General features: G+C 41.7%; 2 protein-coding genes across 2 annotated transcripts; both read right to left on the reverse strand.

Annotated features, from left to right (window-relative positions):
* Positions 1-440: 440 nt before the first annotated feature.
* LOC137790626 (extracellular calcium-sensing receptor-like) lies at positions 441-5,550 on the reverse strand. Its single transcript, XM_068585027.1, has 8 exons — positions 5,486-5,550; positions 4,848-5,142; positions 4,464-4,753; positions 3,907-4,202; positions 2,573-2,778; positions 2,219-2,440; positions 1,433-1,556; positions 441-1,345 (listed from the first exon to the last, which is right to left on the reverse strand). Exons 1-8 carry the CDS (start codon positions 5,542-5,544, stop codon positions 441-443), a joined length of 2,397 nt encoding a protein of 798 aa, XP_068441128.1. The 5' UTR covers positions 5,545-5,550.
* A 5,386-nt stretch (positions 5,551-10,936) lies between these two features.
* LOC137790490 (extracellular calcium-sensing receptor-like) lies at positions 10,937-16,305 on the reverse strand. The gene is made up of 8 exons (XM_068584783.1): positions 16,241-16,305; positions 15,605-15,899; positions 15,220-15,509; positions 14,533-14,828; positions 13,168-13,373; positions 12,813-13,034; positions 11,929-12,052; positions 10,937-11,841 (listed from the first exon to the last, which is right to left on the reverse strand). The coding sequence occupies exons 1-8, from the start codon at positions 16,297-16,299 to the stop codon at positions 10,937-10,939; spliced, it is 2,397 nt and encodes a 798-aa protein (XP_068440884.1). The 5' UTR covers positions 16,300-16,305.
* Between the last annotated feature and the right edge of the window lie 2,287 nt (positions 16,306-18,592).

Here is an 18,592-nt window from a genome sequence, read left to right on the forward strand (position 1 = left end):
CTTGCCATGGCAGGGCCGGAAAAAAGATGGCTGGGTCGAGGTATTGGTCGGTTTGTTCTGTCACGAGAAGCTCCCAGAGTGAGGACCCAAATGCCCATGCAACAGTTTAAATTATTTTATTTGAACAAAAAACACTATAATTAAAGAGAGCCATACTATTCACGGGGAACAGTGAGACAAATGGGGTTTAAATACAAAAGGGAGGTAACGAGAAACAGGTAGACACAATGAGGGCAGCACAGATGAAGGGTATACACAATCAGGAACCAGGTAGACAGACAATCCCAGACAACCACTAGGGAAGGAAGTGTCGAGACACAAAGGACACAAGACTACAAAATAAAACAGGAAAAACAGACAACTCAAATCATGACCCTGTGGCTTAAGTATTTACAAAAGTCCCCTCAAGTGCTGTCTGTATTTTCTCAAAATGTTATGTTTTAAGATTGACTTTTGTTCATCAAATGTTTCTTGGTGTTTTTCTCTGGTTTAAACAATATGATGAAACACTTTGGAGCAAATATACACAATATGAGTCCAAAACTGGAGGCAAGAATGGCAAATATCTCCACAGCCACAGTAAATTTCCCAGGAGAACTGACATATGCTGGGATGAAGGTGACCCAGACTGCACAGAATATCAGCATGCTGAAGGTGATAAGCTTGGCTTCATTAAAATTATCAGGTAGTTTCCGGGCTAGGACCGCTAACACGAAGCAAAAGACAGCCAGCAGGCCAATGTACCCGAGCACAGCCCAGAACCCAATAGATGAGCCTAATGCACACTGCAGGATGATTCTCTCCTTGTATGTGGTGAGGTTTTTCCTTGGAAAAGGAGGACTAAGAACCAACCAAAGAGTACATATTATAACTTGAATGAAGGTGAAAGACACTACAGTCATCCTTTGCTGTGGAGGACCAAACCATTTCATAACATTACGACCTGGGAGAGTGGCTTTAAATGCCATTAGCACAACTATTGTTTTTCCAAGAACACAAGAGATACAGAGGACGAAGGTGATCCCAAACGCTGTGTGGCGCAGCATGCAGGACCACTCAGAGGGTTCTCCAATGAAAGTCAATGGACATAAGAAACAGAGAGTCAGAGAGAAGAGCAGCAGGAAGCTCAGCTCAGAGTTGTTGGCTCTGACAATCGGGGATGTTCTGTGACGGTGAAACACAGCCGCTGTTATGATGGCAAGACAGGCACCACCAACTGAGAATGCAGCCAGGATGATTCCTAGGGCCTCGTTGAAGGAAAGAAACTCTACAGGCTTGGGGAGACAAGTGTCTCTCTTTGCATTCGGCCAAAATTCCTTGGGGCAAGAGAAACAATCAGGGGAATCTGAAAGAATACAATAAAAGAGGTATTTTAGCAGTCATGCTCAATATTTGATGTTGTGCAGTAGATATGCATTCAGAGAAACAATACCTGTAGCGTTGCTAATCTCTCCTTCAGGACACGGTATACAATCATAGCAGCAGATGGGTTTTCCTCTCTGCAGCACCTTACGAGTTCCTGCAGGACAGCTGTCAGAGCACACTGACACAGGCACCTGGCACATAGATACAAACAAAGTCGCACATATTCAGATGTGCTTAAAGCTCTGAGGATTAAAGAATATGTTCAAGTTGTTTTCAAGTCTGTCTAATAACATAACTCTCATGTTAAAATAAGTATGTGTGATTTGTCAATGCAAATGCTGGTGAAAAAAATCCACAGTTATGTAAAAAAATAGTTCTTATGTTTAGCAAAATGAGGCCTCAGCAGTCTGGATTGGACAAAGCAAGCAGTTGTCTTCCAAAGAGTAATTTTGTTCAACAACCTGTTTTTTGTTACTTTTCCCAACAAAAATTCTCCAGCAAAGATTAATTTTTGTTGGAACTATTCAGTGTGATTTCAGACTGAAAATGCTGTAACATTAGAACAGAAATATTCCCAGTATGTGTCCCTGTTATTGAACTGGAGGAACCGATCCAAAGACACATATCACCAAATTTGAAATTAGAACGTGTTATAATATACATTTTGGGCTCTGTGTAGTTATTTCAATGTGTGACCCATGATTCATTACATTGAAATCAGATTCGGGGCAGATATCTTTACTGGCTTTATTTACAGGGGTAACAATTGCAGTAATCAAGAATACATCTTCACATATAACGTTTATTAGAATGTAAGTTTTAAATAAAATATGTAATACATTTTGTGCCTTACTTGTGTGCTACCCTCCACCCAGGTGAGGTTCCTGTTGATGTGGAGTTCCTGGTCCACCGGCAGTGATGCATCGTAGTGCCCTACTGCCACCAACTCAATGCTGCCACTCTCACTTTTTTGCCAGTTAACCAGCTCGTATGTGGCCACAGGATCCCCGTTGGCATCAAATGACACATCATAACCATTTTGAGAAAACTTAACTTTCTTCAGCTGAGTGAGAACCTGTGAGGATGAATTAGTGGAAGACGGAGAGGGGGAGAAATTAAACATATATTAAATGTATATTTCATGTAGGAAAATGTTCGGTATAGCAAAAAAAAGGACATTGGTTTTGACATATTTGTTTTGACTGACCTGTTTGGACTCTATGCTGGTGAGTTTATCACACTGGGTGATAGCATATGATTCCTGACACACTGCATTATGAATGGCATGTGCTATTGCATAAACAGCCTTGTACACCATGTTAGTGATTCTGAGCTGAGATGTGTCAGTGTACGGGCTCTGGATCGTCTCTATGTCTTCACTTCCATCACACACATTCTTGTCCGTGCTTGCTGCTAAAAACAAAAGAAAGGACACATAAAGACACTGGTAGTTGTTTTAGCCTTGACAATTATATAATTATTTCTCAAGTATAATGTTCTTTTTAAATTTTATTTAACCTAGAATCTTTGCTTCAAGCTTATTGTGTATGTATATAAATGTGTGTGTATATATATATATATATATGTATATATATATATATATATATATATATATATATGTATATATATATTTATCTCTCTCTCTCTCTCTCTCTCTCTCTCTCTCTCTCTCTCTCTCTCTCTCTCTCTCTCTCTCTCTCTCTCTATATATATATATATATATATATATACATATATATACATACATACATATATATATATATATATGTATATATATATATATATATACATATATATATGTATATATATATATGTATATATATATATATGTATGTATGTATATATATATGTATATATATATATATATATACATATATATATACATACATACATATATATATATACATATATATATATATATATATATACATATATATATACATATATATACACATAAAGACACCGTAGGAATAGATTATTCTAATTCACTTATAAAACATGCTTATTTTCTATTACAATTTAAAACACTTTTTTTCCCGACTTGTCTTTATCTGTTTTAGTTGTTTCTTCTATGTGGCCCTGTGTTTTTACCTTTTGTATATCAGCTCATTTTGTCCGAAAAAAATAAGTATTTTTCTTAAATTGGATATTGACCTGTTTAAATGTCTTTCAAACGAATAAATGATACATCAATCCACGTCAATATAAAAATGTATTTAGACCAACATACATACATATTTACATATATACTGAAACTGATACATACAGGTAAACCCAATTTGTATGTTACACTAAGCCTTTACTGTTGTATTCTTCTGCAAGACAGCAGAGTGCCTCAACTTGACCTGAAAAATCTTCATTTTAAGTTAGATTATTCACAGAGACCTTATTTATACTTAATATCATTGTTCAATAACAAAATATTTCCCTTTAAATTACTCAGGGATTGGGATGTTAATGCAGTCAGACAGAATTAAAAAACAGAACATAGACAACACACAACTGTAAGTGTTGTGTTAAAGATCAGCCAAACGTTCTCACTTTTTCCCAGCCTGCAGTTGAAAGCATCCTCCCAGAACTCAGTAAACACTGGAGAGGCAGCCACTTTAGAGGGAGAGAGATCCAGCAGAAAGTCTCTCAGACCTGGGATGACAGATCTCTCAATGCCAAATCCAACTGCTCCAGCACATAGATTGAACCTCAGCATGTCTGGGTCAGTTACCCAGGACTCACTGCCGATCCACTGACGAGGAGGAGAGGGCTTGAGCGACAGCTCTTCCAGCAGAATCCTCAAGTCTCCAGGGGATGTAAATGCCACAATCACCATAGCTGTTGACCTAGAGAGAAATAAAAGGGCATTGTATGAGAAAAATAATGATATATATTACAAAATAAATTGTGTATTTATATATAGAGATAATTTAAACAGTTTTTGGTTTCACTCAATTTGCCTCTAACGTGAGAAAATACTCTTCTGTCTTATACTTTACAGAACATTGTTATGGACTTGTGTACATACGATCAGTGTGAACACTGGGAACGTAAGAACATAATTATAGAATAATTATAGAATAATTATTAAATATAGAATAATTAACCTGCGGATAATGTCGGCTACTCTCTGGATCCTGCTTCGTGGGTGGGTCCGATAGAAAGATTCTGAATATTCCACACAGATTCCCTCTTTGTGTGCTGCGTCCAGGAAAGACGCCATGCCATTGTTTCCATAATCTGAATCCGACCGGATAGCACCTATCCAAGTCCAACCAAAGTGTTTTACCAGCTTTGCCAGCGCGTCAGCCTGGAACTGGTCACTTGGGATTGTTCTGAAGAAACTCGGGTACTGCTGCTTATCGGACAGGCACGCACAAGTGGCAAAGTAACTAACCTAAAAGAACACAACAGTGTAATTATTGAACAGGACGACACAAAATAGCACTAGTCTGTAAAACACATTGTTTGTAGAAATTCAAAATATTTACTTGAGGAATGTTAAAGGGTCCGATGATGCGAGACATGCTGATGGATGGCGTGGACCCAGACTCACCAACAATGGCCATCACCTTACCAGATTGTGAACAATTGTCACCGGTGTAAAACATTGGGTCCAGGCCGCTTGACAGCTGGAATGCCACATGCACCGCTACAGGCACAGAGGCACACGAGTCATAGATCTGATAACCGAGTTTGATGCCCGGCAGCAGCTCCGTGCTGTTGTTAATCTCCTCGATGGCGAAGATCATTGCACGTGAATAATGCAGTTCACGGGTAACAATCCTGCAAACAGACACTTGTGTCACTGTTTAAAATATGTTCTACATATAATTAGGACATTTCACAAATTTTAACAGAAATACATAATAGGTCAGAATTTAAAAATAGATATCAGTACAAAATGCACAATAATCCTAATGCGTAGATTAACAATAGTTGGATATTTTAAACTCTAGTTTTTGTTTTCCTAATGTTTTCAGTGAACAAATAAAAAATAGGTACAATTCTCTCCTGTTTTGTTTATAAATTACTTACATATTATGTAATGCATTTTTTCATAACCAAACACTAATGCATTCAAACTATATAAACATCCTCTTAGCGCCAACATCTTCCACTTACTAACCTCCCTGAGCATCTTAGTGGATCAGGCATGGTGGTGTAGTTATGCTTCATTGCGTGCATGGAGTAATGAATGGAGAAACTACCACCAATAACGTAGTCACCATCCATTGAGAAAGCAGGTAGACGAGTGGTACCCTGGAGCTTACATTTCACAGATGAGGCCTCAGTGCTCACCCCAACACCAGTCCTGTCCTCTGTGAGCTCATTCCTTTGTTTCACACCATCCACAGAACCATTCAAGGCAAGAGCTGAGTTCAGCTCACACAAACCCAGAGACAGGATAAAGCCAATAAAGAGAGCTGAGATCTCCATCCTCAACTCTCCTCTTGTGGGCATTCTGTGTTTTTACTGGTTTATATAGATATTCTGACTGAATCTTCCCTCCTACTGTACGTCAGCTTACCGTACGTCAGACAGAGGATGCGCTTACCTTCTGGTTTTTGATTAACTCTTGTGCAAGTATTTTTTGTGAGCTTTGTGTACATTATAATATGCATCAAGTGCCCATGTCTCTTTACTCTTTTAAAGCTACCCATGAAAAAACTGTGTTCAGGCTATTACTACAGACTAACAAATGTCAACCACAAATGAGTTGTTTTGTTAATTTGCATCATAAATAATGCCAAAACCGAAATATGAATAATCACTGAGTTTATAACAGAAAGTTTATATTGTCTTTTTTTTTTTATACCATTAGGCTATGATGCCAGAATATTTTTGAAAAACAAAAAGTACTTCCGAAAAATGACATACAATGATTAAAATGTGTAATATAAAAAAAAAAGTAAATATTTAGTTAAAGATGAAGACTGAATGTGCAGACTAAGTTTTACAGTAGATGTTGCTATTGGAGCCATAATATAGTTTTTGGTCTTTATTATATCCTTACTGAAAACGAAAGTTACGAAGGTAACTACGGTTCTATGAATCCTGGATGACCGCCAGAGGCAGTGTTTCACACTGGATATTTCCATCCTGTGCTTGCACAGGTCGAATATTTATAACAATAAAGTCACCTGTGACCTTGGATGACCCGGTACAACTTCCGGCTTCATCTTGAGATCAGTCATGCAGATTCTTCTCGCGAATCACGAGATTCCGAGTGACCAAGAACTCTGGCGGTCATCCAGGATTCATAGAACCGTAGTTACCTTTGTAACTTTCGTTCTATTTCATCCATACTGACCGCCAGAGGCATTGTTTCACACTGGATGACTTATATCAACAGAGTCACGAGGAATCCCACGGGAACTACCTCATATGGCTCAAGCAGAGAAATTTGAACCAGAACCACACCCAGTGGGTGAGAGGTGGCAACGTTCACTCTGTAGTCTGTTGATTGTGCTGGGTGCAGCACATATATCCTCCACAGGCACACCTCTCAGGGGTGCTCCTAACGTGGAGGCACTGGAGATCACCTACTTGCCTGCCGAAGTGATGGCAGGGAGAAAAAACAGCCCTTGCAGACAGCCATCTTAGCTCTGCCAAGGTTCCGAGAGCCGAACATAGGGGGTCCAGCAGTGACGTGCAGTGAAGGTTGGAGTTAGGGAGGCACTGACTCACAAGTCAAATTTACAAACAAATATGATGCCAATAGGATAGGATGGGAGAATAGGAGAGAATAGGGGCATTTGAATATGTTTCACGTCAGTGTCAGCCACAGCTGACAACCCAATTTAGTGAAGACCGGACCCGGCGCGACGGGGGCTGCTACCGTCCCGGAACCCGGTGCGACGGGGGCCGTTACCGGCACCTTCGGGCAAGCGGTCTTCAGACCGGTCTCGTTACCGGCCTCACACCGCCCCGTTTCTTTTCTTTTCCTACGCAGAGTTTAGAAATTCAAATATGCTTAAATTCAGCGGGAAAGCAATAAAACAATAACACAAGCACAGAATTATAAACGTATTTGCAATAAACGATAAAAATAAAATATGCGTATAAGCAACGTATTCGTAATACGTCAAACACGTAATCAGGGTGAGAGTACGTTTCTAGTAAACGTAATAGTTCTAGGGGACCGTAATTTGTAGAAGACAGGACTGGTATATTGCAGTATATCTTACTTTTACTGGCAAGTAATCCTCAAATCCTTCATTTTCAGGGCGAGAAATGACAGCTGTCAGCTAAGCTCTAGCATTGCATTTGTTGTTGTGGTCGTGATGTTGTTTTTTTTCTTCTTTTACATACTTTTAGAGTTCACCGGACAGCGGGCTCACTATCGCCCCCTTCATTGAGGCACAGGTACTGGCTGCCTCACGGCAAGTATTTTCCCTGTGGATTCATGTCAGATCAATAAGACGTAAATATTACGCACATACGTGAAATACATTACTAAACACCACGGAAATAAAGACGTATAATAGAAGTGTCCTTAACGATCATATTGGACACATACACAGAAATGGGAACAAGCACGCACCATTTGCACGTGCTTAATCCAGTTTGTGAGTGACTGCACAATCTGAAGGGAGGCACAGCTCGTCTGTGCCTCACCTCTCGTCTCTGTTGTATTCGAACAGAAAATACAGAATTTCCGCTATTTTGACAATAAAAATTATCAAAATACATTATGAACCTCACCAAAATCATAGGCTAGAGGACACATATTAATACTCATGTTATTTTATTATTTCCTTTCTTTTTCTTCTCATGATGGCAGGGGAGGCACAGCCTCACCTGCCTCCTCTAACTGCATGTCACTGGAGTCCAGTCTCATGGACAAGTCCCGTGAGGCGCCGTCGGGGTGCTCGGAGGGCGCAGTCGCTGAGCCCCCTTTTAAAGAACAGGGACACCATCCTATGGCTCAATACCCTGTCATTGTTAACAGCCGCTCAGCAGGCTATTTGGCCACGCAGCAGCCAGGCCCCTAGTTGACGTTGGCTGGGGTTGGGATGCTAGATCCGACCACCGAGCTGCCATAGGAGGTTCCCCCTGTGGGCGAGGTGCCATGGCGCTCCGTAGTAGATCAGTAAAAATAGGGGTAAGCACAAAGGCTTTCTGGCCACGTGTGCGCCAGGGCATCTTGACCCAGAGGGCTGGTTCTGTCTCACGGAGAACAAGTGGGTCGACACCTTTGAGAAAAGGAGCCCCTCTCTGCTCTGCCGAAGTGAACTCTGGTGCTGTGTGCCACTTTATGGATGAAGCTGCCACTCCCCTGATGGAGGCTTGTGACGTGAGAGGGAATCTGTAACCCAGTTCCCTACTGCTGGTCAGTACACCACACGAAGGCTGGCCGGGAGAAGACCTGCCCAAGTCAGAAAGGTACGGGACACCCGTCGCAGACCTGGTGCCCCCGGCTGGCCTTTGTGAACCATGGTTGAGGTGTTGTCTGACAGATCCGGTACCTGTTTTCCTCTCAAGTATAGCGGGAAACGTTTGAACGTTAGGTGACATTGACATGCTCGATGAACAGTCCTCTTCCGACACACTGCCATGAAGGGCAGGCATCTGTCGTGACCACTTCCCGATGGGATGGAACCATGCCAATGGGGATACCGCTTGATGAGTATGTTCTCACCCTCCACAATGATAGAGCGATAAGGCCAATGCTGTGACACTTCTACTATCCTGTGCCTATGGCACAAGCAGAGGCTGTTCGGCCCCTTCTGCAAAGGGGATAGAGGATGTCGTCCACACACTGAGGCAACACACTGGTCCTCATAGCGGCTGCATCTAGAGCTATACAGATTAATGTTATGCTCAGAGAAGGGCTCAGAGAGCTCTTCTCCATGCCTACCATGAGGCCCCACAGGGCCACATGAGGGAAGGCAAGTGGTTTCCTGTGCAGCCTGAACCCGGGATGGCGCACAGATCAGCCAATCTTCCAGTTAGGACAGTGTCTTCATGCCCTGTGATTGCAGGGGGAGAAAGGGAGAAAGGCAGCAGTGACAAAACTTGTGAACGCTTGTGGGGATAGGGAGAGTCCAAGTGGAAGAACCCTGAACTGAAAAGGACAGCCTTGGGAGGCAAAACGAAGGAACCTGTCTGTGATGTGTCACAGTGGGGACATGAAATTAGGTGTCCTTCAAGTTGACAGACTTGAACCTGTCTCCCGCGGAGACGGCACGAAGGACGTCTGCTGTGCTCACCATGTGAATGGTATGACCGACAGGAACTTGTTTAATCCCCTCAAATCTAGGACTGGGCACATTCCGCCGTTCTTCCTCTTTACGAGGAAGTAAGTCGAGTAGAACCCACCACCTCGATTGCACCTTCAGTCAGGAGCACGGCTAACTCCTGGCTCAGGGCTAGGGCTTTTGCCGGGTTGGTGATGGTGGTCAACTTGACCCGGCTGAAGGTTTGGGGCGGGCGTCTCAATTGAAGCTTGTACCCCTGAGTTAGAGTCTCTCCGGAAACCACCCAGGGGTCTGGAGCGTGAGTAGCCAATAGCACACATGTGAAACAATTTCTCCATCTTTGTCCTTTGTGTGTCACGGAAAGCTCTGAGAGTGAGGACCCAAATACCCATGCAACAGTTGACAGTAATTAATTTGAACAAAAACACTAACAGAGAAATAATCCTCACTGTGAACAGGGTCACGGCAAAAACAGTCCCTGGGGCTGTGTTGAAGGACAGGCACCAAGTGGAATAAATCAATCCGGGGGAAGGGCTCGAGCAGTCAGAGGGGCGGGCCGGAGGACAGCCACCAGGTGGACAGACATGCTTCTGGGGCCAGGAAGCCTTAGCTCTGCGCCTAGGAGGACCAGGGGCTCCGCAGAGTGAGGCTCCATAGAAGGGAAACGGGACTCTGTCGGAGAAGGGGACTGCTTAAGGTGACTCAGACAAGTGTCGGCAGGACAAGGGGAGATGGCGTTGGAAAGACAGAGGGAGTAGGTGTCGGACAGGGTGCCGAAGCGGAAGCCAGATCTGGGTCTGGCAGCGGTGCGGAGGCTTGGTCCACGCAGAACCTGGGGGGCTCAAAAAGGGCATCGAGCTCTGGGGCCATGACCTGGTCGACACAGCTCAGGCTATAGCCATGAGCATCACAAAAAACAAACTGTGGCTGGCCATGGACTTGCCATGGCAGGGCCGGAAAAAAGATGGCTGGGTCGAGGTATTGGTCGGTTTGTTCTGTCACGAGAAGCTCACAGAGTGAGGACCCAAATGCCCATGCAACAGTTTAAATTATTTTATTTGAACAAAAAACACTATAATTAAAGAGAGTCATACTATTCACGGGGAACAGTGAGACAAATGGGGTTTAAATACAAAAGGGAGGTAACGAGAAACAGGTAGACACAATGAGGGCAGCACAGATGAAGGGTATACACAATCAGGAACCAGGTAGACAGACAATCCCAGACAACCACTAGGGAAGGAAGTGTCGAGACACAAAGGACACAAGACTACAAAATAAAACAGGAAACAGACAACTCAAATCATGACCCTGTGGCTTAAGTATTTATAAAAGTCCCCTCAAGTGCTGTCTGTGTTTTCTCAAAATGTTATGTTTTAAGATTGACTTTTGTTCATCAAATGTTTCTTGGTGTTTTTCTCTGGTTTAAACAATATGATGAAACACTTTGGAGCAAATATACACAATATGAGTCCAAAACTGGAGGCAAGAATGGCAAATATCTCCACAGCCACAGTAAATTTCCCAGGAGAACTGACATATGCTGGGATGAAGGTGACCCAGACTGCACAGAATATCAGCATGCTGAAGGTGATAAGCTTGGCTTCATTAAAATTATCAGGTAGTTTCCGGGCTAGGACCGCTAACACGAAGCAAAAGACAGCCAGCAGGCCAATGTACCCGAGCACAGCCCAGAACCCAATAGATGAGCCTAATGCACACTGCAGGATGATTCTCTCCTTGTATGTGGTGAGGTTTTTCCTTGGAAAAGGAGGACTAAGAACCAACCAAAGAGTACATATTATAACTTGAATGAAGGTGAAAGACACTACAGTCATCCTTTGCTGTGGAGGACCAAACCATTTCATAACATTACGACCTGGGAGAGTGGCTTTAAATGCCATTAACACAACTATTGTTTTTCCAAGAACACAGGACATACAGAGGACGAAGGTGATCCCAAACGCTGTGTGGCGCAGCATGCAGGACCACTCAGAGGGTTCTCCAATGAAAGTCAATGGACATAAGAAACAGAGAGTCAGAGAGAAGAGCAGCAGGAAGCTCAGCTCAGAGTTGTTGGCTCTGACAATCGGGGATGTTCTGTGACGGTGAAACACAGCCGCTGTTATGATGGCCAGACAGGCACCACCAACTGAGAATGCAGCCAGGATGATTCCTAGGGCCTCGTTGAAGGAAAGAAACTCTACAGGCTTGGGGAGACAAGTGTCTCTCTTTGCATTCGGCCAAAATTCCTTGGGGCAAGGGAAACAATCAGGGGAATCTGAAATAATACAACAAAGGAGGGCTTTTAGCGGTCATGCTCAATATTTGATGCTGTGCAGTAGATATGCATTCAGAGAAACAATACCTGTAGCGTTGCTAATCTCTCCTTCAGGACACGGTATACAATCATAACAGCAGATGGGTTTTCCTTTCTGCAGCACCTTACGAGTTCCTGCAGGACAGCTGACAGAGCACACTGACACAGGCACCTGGCACATAGATACAAAGTCAAACATATTCAGATGTGCTTCAAAACGCTGAGGAGTAAAGAACATGTTCAAGTTTTTTTAGGGATGGGCAAGTTAACTCGTTTAAACGCGCTCATGCAGTAATCTTTAACAACGTACATTTTTTGATCATGCGTAACTGCATTTTTTATTACTATACTATATTATATACTTCTGGATCTTTACTCTTCTCTCAAAGAGGAGAACTTTTCATGAGGAGACATGCTAAGAAGAGCTTCAGTGCACTTTTTCAAGCTAATGCAGACTGCACTTTTCTCACTGAGAAAGAAAAACTGAACTGGACTGGAAAACATCCAAAGCAATTATTGCTTTTTATGAAGTTAATCAATTGCTGGTCTTAGGTTTAGAATGTGATTAATTGCAATTAATCACAGAAAAATCATGAGAAAAGTTAAATTTGTTCAACTTTGCCAAGCCCTATAGCTCTTTTCGAGTCTGTAGAAAAACATAACTCACATGTTGAAATAAGTAAGTGTGTTTTGTCAATGCAACAGCTGGTGGAAAAAAAACCTGAATTGGACAAAGCAAGCAGTTATCTTCCAAAGTTAGTCTTTTTGTACTAAGTCATGTTTTTTGTTACTATTTCTCAGCAAAGGAAGCTTTTTGTTGAAACTATTAAGTTGTATTTCAGACTGAAAATGCTGTAACTTGACAAAAAATCTCTTTACAACCATTATGGACTGGATAACCAGCGACCAAATATACATTTTGGGCTTCCTACTTGTATGCTATCCTCCACCCAGATGATGTTCCTGTTGATGTGGAGTTCCTGGCCCACCGGCAGTGATGCATCGTAGTGCCCTACTGCCACCATCTCAATGCTGCCACTCTCAGTTTTTTGCCAGTTAACCAGCTCGTATGTGGCCACAGGATCCCCGTTGGCATCAAATGACACATCATAACCATTTTGGGAAAACTTAACTTTCTTCAACTGAAGGAGAACCTGTGAGGATGAAGTAGTGGAAGATGGAGTGGGAAAAAATTAGACAATGTTTTTAAAATGTAAATTTAATTCATGAAAATGCACAGTATAGCAAAAAAAGTACATTGGTGTTATAACATTTGTTTTGACTGACCTGTTTGGACTCTATGCTGGTGAGTTTATCACACTGGGTGATAGCATATGATTCCTGACACACTGCATTATGAATGGCATGTGCTATTGCATAAACAGCCTTGTACACCATGTTAGTGATTCTGAGCTGAGACGTGTCAGTGTACGGGCTCTGGATCGTCTCTATGTCTTCACTTCCATCACACACATTCTTGTCTGTGGCTACTGCTAAAAACACACAAAGACACAGGCAGGTGTTTTTTTATGTTGAGAAAACTATTTCATCATTTCAAAAAATGTTCTTTTTAGTTTTATTTAACCTCCAAAACCTTTATTAAAGCTCCTTGTATATATCTACATACATAAATATCAGTGTTGGGCCATCAGGGCCTCCTACCAAGCCTTCTCTGCTGACCTAAATAATCACAAAGGTAGAGCTTTTTTTTTAATAATTAAAAGTTATAACTATCCCGTCACGCGCGTATTCATGTATACAATATCAGACGGCATGGATAGGTAAGAAATGCACAGCCCGCCAGTGATTAATATATATTTTATTCTAATTCACTTTTTTAAAAAATGCTTATTTTTGATTACAATTCAAAACACTTTGTTACAACCTTGATCTTGTTTATCTGTTTTTTATTGTTTTGAAAATGTGCAAATTCCGTTTTTGTATGGCCCTGTGTTTTTATCTTCTTTTTGTTTCATCTTTTGTATGTATATGTATATATATATACACACATATATGCTTATTTAAAAAAGTATTTTCCTTGAAATGGATACTGACTTAACCTGTTTAAATGTCTTTTAAGCAAATAAATGATCTATTAATCCATGTCAATATATCTCTATGTTTAGATCAACATACATAGTTACTTATATACTGAAACTGATACGGCAAGTAAATACAATATGATGTACTTTATTTCACTTAAAGTGGCCTAAAGACTGTCAATATAATGTGTCCTTGTGTGTAGGGCTTTAGTTTTAAAATCTTCTCCAAGACAGACGAGTGGCTCAACTTGGCCTGAAAAATACTATTAAAAAATGAATAAATAATAGTTATATTTTTCATGGAGACCTGATTTACACTTCATGTTACATTACATTTAATTTAGCTGACGCTTTGAAACAAAGCGACTTACAATAAGTAACAGTCAATCGTGAGAACTAACTCAGAATAATAAGAATCCTGAAAGTACAATTTCTTCAATAAAGTCAAACTACAAAGTGCTATCAGTAAGTGCCATCTGAGTGCTACTAAAGTGCTGCTACTGCGCTACCTTCTTGATGTTTTTGTTCAATAACAATAGATTTCCATTTAAATATCTGTCACAAGACACAACTGTAAGTGTTATATTCAGAATCAGACAAACTTTCTCACTTTTCCCCAGCCTGCAGTTGAATGCATCTTCCCAGAACTCAGTAAACACTGGAGAGGCAGCCACTTTAGAGGGAGAGAGATCCAGCAGGAAGTCTCTCAGACCTGGGATGACAGATCTCTCAATGCCAAATCCAACTGCTCCAGCACATAAACTGAACCTCAGCATGTCTGGGTCAGTTACCCAGCCCTCACTGCCGATCCACTGACGAGGAGAAGAGGGCTTGAGCGACAGCTCTTCCAGCAGAATCATCAAGTCTCGAGGTATTATAAACGCCACAATCACCATAGCTGTCGACCTGGACATAAATAACATTGCATTGTAAGAGAACTATATACAAAATATTTGTGTCTCTCTCTCTCTCTGGTATGTATGTATGTATGTATGTATGTATGTATGTATGTATGTATGTATATATATATATATATATATATATATATATATATATATATATATATATATATATATATATATATATATATATATATATATATATATATATATATATATATATATATATATATATATATATATATGGTGATAGTTTGAAATGTTTTAAACGCAATGTGTCTTAAAGGTGAAAAAATAGTCTCCTATCTCTCACTTTAGAGAACATTGTTGTAGATTTACGTACATATGATCAGTGTGAGCGCAGGGAACAAAAGCACATAATCAGAGAATGTTAAAACCTGCGGATAATATCGGCTACTCTCTGGATCCTGCTTCGTGGCTGGTACTTGTTGAAAGATTCTGAATATTCCACACAGATTCCCTCTTTGTGTGCTGCGTCCAGGAAAGACGCCATGCCATTGTTTCCATAATCTGAATCTGATCGAATAGCACCAATCCAAGTCCAACCAAAGTGTTTGACCAGCTTTGCCAGCGCGTCAGCCTGGAACTGGTCACTTGGGATTGTTCTGAAAAAACTCGGGTACTGCTGCTTATCGGACAGGCATGCACAAGTGGCAAAGTGACTAACCTAAATGAATACAACAGTGTAATTATTGAACAGGATAGACACAAAATAGCACTAGTCTGTTGAACACATTGTTTTTAGAAATTCAAAATATTTACTTGAGGAATGTTAAAGGGTCCGATGATGCGAGACATGCTGATGGATGGCGTGGACCTAGTCTCACCAACAACAGCCATCACCTTACCAGATTGTGAACAATTGTCACCGGTGTAAAACATTGGGTCCAGGCCGCTTGACAGCTGGAATGCCACATGCACTGATACAGGCACAGAGGCACACGAGTCGTAGATCTGATAACCGAGTTTGATGCCCGGCAGCAGCTCTGTGCTGTTGTTAATCTCCTCGATGGCGAAGATCATTGCACGTGTATAACGCAGTTCACGGGTAACAATCCTGCAGACAGACACTTGTGTCACTGTTTAAAATATGGTCTACATATAATAAGGACATTTCACTAATTTTAACAGAAATACATAACAGGTAACAATTTAAACAGATATCAGTACAAAATGCACAATAATCTTAATGCATAGATTAACAATAGTTGGATTTTTTAAACTCTAGTTTTTGTTTTCCTAATGTTTTCAGTGAACAAATGAAAAATAGGTACAATTCTCTCCTGTTTTGTTCATATAATACTTACATTTTATGTAATGCATTTTTTCATAACCAAACATTAATGCATCCAAACAATAAAAACATCCTCTTAACCACAACATCTTCCACTTACTAACCTCCCTGAGCATCTTAGTGGATCAGGCATGGTGGTGTAGTTATGCTTCATCGCGTGCATGGAGTAATGAATGGAGAAACTACCACCAATAACGTAGTCACCATCCATTGAGAAAGCAGGTAGACGAGTGGTACCTTGGAGCTTACATTTCACAGATGAGGCCTCAGTGCTCACCCCAACACCAGTCCTATCCTCTGTGAGCTCATTCCTTTGTTTCACACCATCCACAGAACCATTCAAGCCAAGAGCTGAGTTCAGCTTACACAAACCCAGAGACAGGATCAGGCCAATAAAGAGAGCTGAGATCTCCATCCTCAACTCTCCTCTAGTGGGCATTCTGTGTTTTTACTGGTCTATATAGATTTTCTGACTGAAGCTTCCTCCTACTGTACGTCAGCTTACTGTACGTCAGAGAGAGGATGCTCTTACCCTCTGGTTTTTGATTAACTCTTGTACAAGTATTTTTTGTGAGCTTTGTGTATGTTATAATATGCATCAAGTGCCCATGTCTCTTTACTCTTTTAAAGCTACCCATGAAAAATCTGTGTTCAGGCGATTACTACAGACTAACAAATGTCAACCACAAATTAGTTTTTTTGTTAATTTGCATAATAAATAATGCCAAAACAGAAATATGAATGAGCACTGAGTTTATAACAGAAAGTTTATATTGTCAGTTTTTTAAAACCATTAGGCTATGATGCCAGAATATTTTTGAAAAACAAAAAGTACTTCCGAAAAATGACACACAATGATTAAAATGTGTAATATAAAAAATGTAAATATTTAGTTAAAGATGAAGACTGAATGTGCAGACTAAGTTTTACAGTAAATGTTGCTATTGGAGCCATAATATAGTTTTTGGTCTTTATTATATCCTTACTGAAAACGAAAGTTACGAAGGTAACTACGGTTCTATGAATCCTGGATGACCGCCAGAGTTCTTGGTCACTCGGAATCTCGTGCTTCGCGAGAAGATTCCGCACGACTGATCTCAGGATGAAGCCAGAAGTTGTACCCAGCTGGGGGTCATCCGAGGTCACAGGTGACTTTATTGTTATAAATATTCAACCTGTGCAAGCGCAAGATGGAAATATCCAGTGTGAAACACTGCCTCTGGCGGTAGTTACCTTTGTAACCTTTGTAACTTTCGTTCTATTTCATCCATACCGACCGCCAGAGTCATTGTTTCACACTGGATGACTTATATCAACAGAGTCACGAGGTGGGTGGGGGGGGGGGGGGGGGGGGGTTGGAATGTTCAGCTAGATAGGCTCGTTGAGATGCAAGCGTTCCCGGCCTTCTGGGAGAAATTGCTGCATGCAGCTACAGTGTGGCACCTGAGCCATCTGAGTTCCACCTCAGACAGGATTCACTCACCAACATGGCATGCGTCTCACCTACTTGCCTGCCGAAGTGATGGCAGGGAGAAAAAACAGCCCTTGCAGACAGCCATCTTAGGTCTGCCAAGGTTCCGAGAGCCGAATATAGGGGGTCCAGCAGTGACGTACAGTGAAGGTTGGAGTTGGGGAGGCACTGACTCACAAGTCAGATTTACAAACATATAGGATGCCAACAGGACAGGATGGGAGAATAGCAGAGAATAGAGGCGTTTGAATATGTTTCATATCAGTGTCAGTTGCAGCTGACAACCCGACTTAGAGAAGACCAGACCCGGCGCGACGGGGGCTAGTACCGTCCCGGACACCGGTACGACGCGGGCCGTTACCGGCACCTTCGGGCAAGCGGTCTTCAGACCGGTCCCGTTACCGGCCTCACACCGCCCCTTTTCTTTTATTTTCCTCCGCAGAGTTTAGAAATTCAAATATGCTTAAATTCAGCGGGAACGCAATAAAACAATAACACAAGCACACGATTATAAACATATTTGTAATAAACGATAACTAAAATACGAGTATAAGCAATGTATTCGTAATACGTCAAACACGTAATCAGGGTGAGAGTACTTTTATAGTCAACGTAATAGTTCTGTGGGACCGTAATTTGGCGCCTGTGCCCTGCGAATGACCGACCTCCTGGGTCGTCAACTGGCCCTTCCAAAGGAGTATGGGCTGAAGAATGGGAACCAGGCCTGGAAGAATGGCAGGGCCACTCGCCACTGTGTTCATTGAAGAATTTGGCGGACGCATTCCGTGAAATTCTGGGACCGGCTCAGCCGGGGATGGAGCTGCTGCCTCAGTACCACCTGTACCAGGGTGGAGGGTCAGGAGAAGCAACTTCACCTCAGCTAGCTCAGCCGTCAGCAGGTCTACCCTAGAAGCCAACACTCCGGGTTTAGCTCTCTTGGGGGCAGCTCCCCTCTGGTAGGTTGGGCTGGATTCGGGTGCCCTGA

The sequence above is a fragment of the Clinocottus analis genome, unplaced genomic scaffold, assembly GCF_023055335.1.
Source record: "Clinocottus analis isolate CAN_PGR_092001 unplaced genomic scaffold, fCliAna1.0.p SCAF_2, whole genome shotgun sequence".
NCBI lineage: Eukaryota > Metazoa > Chordata > Actinopteri > Perciformes > Cottidae > Clinocottus > Clinocottus analis.